Source organism: Paramacrobiotus metropolitanus, unplaced genomic scaffold (assembly GCF_019649055.1).
Source record: "Paramacrobiotus metropolitanus isolate TYO unplaced genomic scaffold, Prichtersi_v1.0 Parri_scaffold0000004, whole genome shotgun sequence".
NCBI classification, from domain to species: domain Eukaryota; kingdom Metazoa; phylum Tardigrada; class Eutardigrada; order Parachela; family Macrobiotidae; genus Paramacrobiotus; species Paramacrobiotus metropolitanus.
Window position 1 is genome coordinate 456,281 of NW_026570224.1, and position 4,988 is coordinate 461,268.

Sequence of the window (4,988 nt, forward strand, 5' to 3'; positions counted from 1 at the left end):
CTGGGTAGTCGTCCGGCTGATCGTTTGCACCGCAGTCCATGTCTCCCGAACTCGTCTACCCATTCGCCGCATTTACATTCATGGGGAGTTACAATAGGATATATATCGTAGCATTGTAACTCCCCTCCCCCTACGAATATATTATATATCGTAGCATCCCCCTAATAATAATTAAACAGTGTTTGCTGTTCCGTGTCGTCTTGAGAATAAGTTCAAGTACGTCATACGTCTGATGCTCATGGCGCTCTTTAAGGTTCTTTGAAAAGGTTTTTTTGTGTTTCAAAAAAGTTAATAATAATGAAGAATTATTCCCATAGGGACTAAGCTTTTTGAAGACAACTGCAGAGACGTATGTACTATGGACCAGATTTCAGTGAGGTACAGGTACGATGTACAATGCAGTACTTACAATTATTTTGTGTTTTATGGCGGTAAAGTCTCCCTATCTTTTATGCCATGTATCGTTTATTGTTCGTGCTGTGAAAGATCATAAGTCAAAAAAGTTTTAAACATGTTTTAAATTGCAAAGTCTACGAATTTTGTATTTCAGAATTACGTACGTACGGAGAGTATCGTACACGATAAATACTCTTATTAATTTTAAGTATACGAACTCACAGACTCAAGTACAGCAACCACTGAGATTAAAGTATTTATTATTTAATTAATCTTGTTCGAGTTTTGATATCCAGTTGAGAAGACAGATGCTGATTTTAAAAAACACCCCTAGCCAACGAGGACTACCGACTGACGAAGCAACTGCACAGGCACATAAACTTTAACACAGAAATCTTTCCAGCAAATTTCCACCAAAATCGTTGCTTTTATTTTGAGAGACTGGCAAGGTTTTCTTGAGAAGGGAAGGTGGAACGATGAGACCAGCGTTTGCATCTTTCTTCCGTCTCTTCTTACTGGAGGCTGACGGGCTCGGCGAACACGGCGCTGAATAAGAAACAATTTTCGGCGAGGAGGTCTTCGCATGCAGGGAGGAAGCGGAAGCTATCCTGGATAAGAACGCCGACAAAGCAGGCTGAGCAGTGTTATCGCTGTACACCGACGACGTTCGCGAAGAAGGAGACAGAATGTTTTTCTGGACGTCCCGCGGCAATCCAGGTTGCGTGCAACTTCGATGGCAGGAATTGCAATAAAGAGTCTAAAACAGAAATATATGTACCAAGTTTTAATTTTGGGTACCTGCGGCTTGGAAAAAAAAATGAATCGAAAAAAACTGCACTCTGGTGAACTAGCAGCTGCTCACTTCTTCGATCCCCATTGTGCGTGCATAGAAGCATTTACATTTTACAAGTCTTTTTTAAATCAACTAATATTCATCGATTCGTACTCTTACCAGTCTATTTTTTGATTTGGCGAATCGTCCAATGTGTTTTTCATCTATCGCAGTACTCGTTGTGGTCGCAACATTAGAATTTCGTTTTATGGACTTTGAGACTTTACGGCCTAAGGATCGTGCAAGCGCCTTCGTCTGCCTTTTACGACTTTTTATGCGAACGCGTGTATTCTGAGCATCCCGTGATGTACCACAAAATGGGCAGTAAATCTGTTCGACCCTCTTCATCCAATCTGAAAAGCACGAAATTTTTCTACACAGATAATTATATGATGTATGAGCGTAACTGCGTAAACAGCAAGCCTCACAGTTGAGACTGACATCCTTGTGCAACTTCCAGAGCAAATTGAAACGAAACACAATTATCCAGGCCAAATGGTAGCCGGTACAGCAAGACATACTTGCATTGCTACTTGGAAATTCCTGAACCCAGAGCGAGGAAAAATAAGCTCCAACAGGGTTGTTTTTGTCGTCGGAGAAAAGCTGAGCGGCGGACTTTTGGAAAAGAGAGGCAGATAATAAGAAATCTGTTTCGTCGCGATCAGATGTCCCCCCGTAACCACTAATGGTCGAGGCTTCCGTGCACATCTCGAAAGAAATATGTTTCAAAATTAAGCTAATACTGGACGGAAATCTTTCCAGGTTATTAAAAATAAGATATTACGGTTAAAAAAGATCGCTCTGAAAGGGCCAAAGCGAAATCTCCAAAACGTTTTTTCTTTCAAAGCACAAGCGAAGAGTACGCACTGTTACAAGTACGACTGCCCTTTCGCGGTGCATGCCAATGCGACAACGCAATACGAAACCATATACAGACGTAACTGATAAGGTTTGTCTTCGAGCAGCTGGTTTCGTACTTCTACGAGTATTCGTATTTGTGGGGACCATTCTTTCCGAAACTTTGAAGTGCAACCATTCTACATCTGTCTGTCTTGTGAAACTGTGATCCAGTGTTGTGATTTAATTGTTTTTACTATTTGTAACGGGGGATTCCTGTCTCATGTATTAGTATGTACGAGTATGTGCTTGGTTGTCCCGCCTCTTGTATTTCCTGTTCCTGTACGAGCGGTTCAGTATATATAGCGATGTATTTCCTGCGGTATCTTCAGTCGTTGGGTTAGCAATATTTCGAGCAGTATCAGCCGGTTCCGTTGCCCGTTATACTTGGAGTCGCATACCGAGAACGAAATTTTTTTCAAGTCGACAGTTTCAGTGCCCTTTAACTTTTACCACCGCTACCCCTCCGCCTCCCTGTTGAACAGTGCCCTTTAACTTTTACCACCGCTACCCCTCCGCCTCCCTGTTTCAACAGGTAAGTCTTTATGTATCACGTCCAATTTTTTTTTCTCAAAAAGAACAATTTCAACTGTTACCGATCCTAATACCATTTTCGAATTCCGTAACGCGCCATTTTTTAAGTAATTAATTAACGATCGTATAGTCAGCTTTCCGCAGTTATGGGCTGTTTGCAATAGTTAATAAGTACTAATTACCAGCAAGTCAGGATCATGGCTCTAGACCCGCAAGCACTGCAGAATATTCTTAACACCGTTAATGCCGCTTCCGCTCAGCAGAATGCAGCTTTACAGCAAAGCCTACAGAATAACGCTACTGCACATCAGAATTTATTGAATTTTTTGAATAACCAGAATGCCGCTGCAGTTACCCGTATAACATCTCTCGAAATGGGTGATTTGCCGAAGTTTGGTGGTTTTCCACGAAGACGCTCAGGACTTTTAACACAGTTTGAGACGATGGCCGTTGCTAATAACTTCACACCAGCTAACAGAATCCAACATTTTGCGCTCTGTTTGAGGAATAACGCTCTTCGCTGGTATACCGCAGAACCAGCAGGTATCACATGGCCAGACCTTCGATCCCATTTTTTAACAGCTTTTGGAAAAACTCGTTTTGAACTCGATCTCGTGAATGAAGGTTGCCGTACACTAGCATTTACAGATCCTCGTACTTTTGTCCATCGTGTCCTTGATTACGTGGAAGTCATTAATCCCGCAGCTACCGAAGCAGAAAAGACAGTTCGTCTCTTCGAAGCTTTGCCCCTTGAATTTAAACCAGCTTTCGTGACTAACAGCCCCAGAACCGTAGCCGATTTTTTTCAATCGTTTACGTGATGTGTCCGTTAAGCAACACATGTCGCGATGCAGAATCAAAAAATTCGTCATACCAGGCGTCCAATAATGTTAGATCAGTCAAATCTCTCGTCGCTATACAGCCAACCGACAGCGCCTAGCTCTAATCAGATAGAGATTGTCGCTCATAACCTGAAAGGTTTGGATGAAAGACTAAAGCATCTTGCTGAACAAATAAAGTGTTTACAGGAGAATAACGAATCACAGGGCATACGATCTTTCTCAGAATTACTTAACGGGTAATGCGAACCAGTCAACCCTTCGACTCACAGATGCGCCAAGCCAAGACAATGGATGCTTTAATTGCGGTAACTATGATCATCTTTCGTATGCTTGCCCGTTTGGAGCTGGCCACTCTACGCAGGCACAGTATGCACAGGCAGAACAAGATTCTGAAGATCGTTATCCGATGTCATTCGGTGCAGCACAGCATCCACCAACAACGCAGCAACTGACTTTTAACACATCCGGTAAATTACCATCTCAGGCGCAACAGTTTAGGTCTGCAGAATCTCAGGACACCGGTAGTGCACAACCGGCGTATTCGAGATGGCAGATTTAACTTTTCTGGTCTAATTGTCGTTCGTACGTGAAAATTTGTTTCGGTTTTGTAAACTAAAGTGCTCTTTGAAAATTTTGTTAATATTATATTATTGTACTGAGTTATTAATGATGCCTGCCCGTTGATTTTGGCTGCAGCAGTATTTATTGTTATTGAGAAAAGGGCAGATAAGTGAGAAAATTTTGAGGTTGACAGCGCTGATTCGCTGAATATTTGTTTGATGATGGCCAGATGTGAAAAGCCTCGCGATGGTAACGGTAATGGTTTATCTCAATGTAATGTGCAGAAATGAATTTTGGGATATATTTAAATTGTTATTGCATATGCGCACCGCTTAAATCTTATCTATCATTAATTTTCCGCCGCTGGTTCGGCTAATGACTTAAAACGCCAGATGTTGTCGTCTCCTTTTGGGCAGCCAGAGATCGTTAATGTCAACTTAAATTATAAAATTTTCAATAAAATCACTAAAACCAGATGTACCATCATTTAAAGTTAAGAATAAATTCCAACTTATCGCATTCCACGAAAATAAGATCCTAAATCTAAATGTCAGCGTTCACAACACATGACGGCATGCTTGGCACAAAAACATGAACTATTATTCGAAATTCCCATTAACTGTATATGCATTATTGACGGTAACAGACAATTATGAATGTTTGCTTCGACTGCAAAGAAAAAATTGATTGGTTCAGTTTTAAGGTTGTGCAAAGTTTATGGTAACAGTAATGCGCGCATTAATTTGAATAATAATTCCGCCGAACAGAAGACGCAGCTTGATCACCACTGTGTACCACGGCAGCTCAAGTAAGTATTTGTGTTAAACCGAATTACGCTAATTACGCAAAATGAAATTAAAAGTAGATCTACGAAATTAAGAAGATCACTGAAAATTTATGGAAAAGGGTTTTGCACACGAGCAAAT

General features: G+C 41.1%; 1 protein-coding gene across 1 annotated transcript; it reads right to left on the bottom strand.

The window, feature by feature from the left end:
- Positions 1–675: 675 nt before the first annotated feature.
- LOC129602841 (UPF0711 protein C18orf21 homolog) lies at positions 676–2,059 on the bottom strand. The gene is made up of 3 exons (XM_055502003.1): positions 1,657–2,059; positions 1,349–1,581; positions 676–1,153 (listed from the first exon to the last, which is right to left on the bottom strand). The coding sequence occupies exons 1-3, from the start codon at positions 1,934–1,936 to the stop codon at positions 779–781; spliced, it is 888 nt and encodes a 295-aa protein (XP_055357978.1). The 5' UTR covers positions 1,937–2,059; the 3' UTR covers positions 676–778.
- Positions 2,060–4,988: the final 2,929 nt, after the last annotated feature.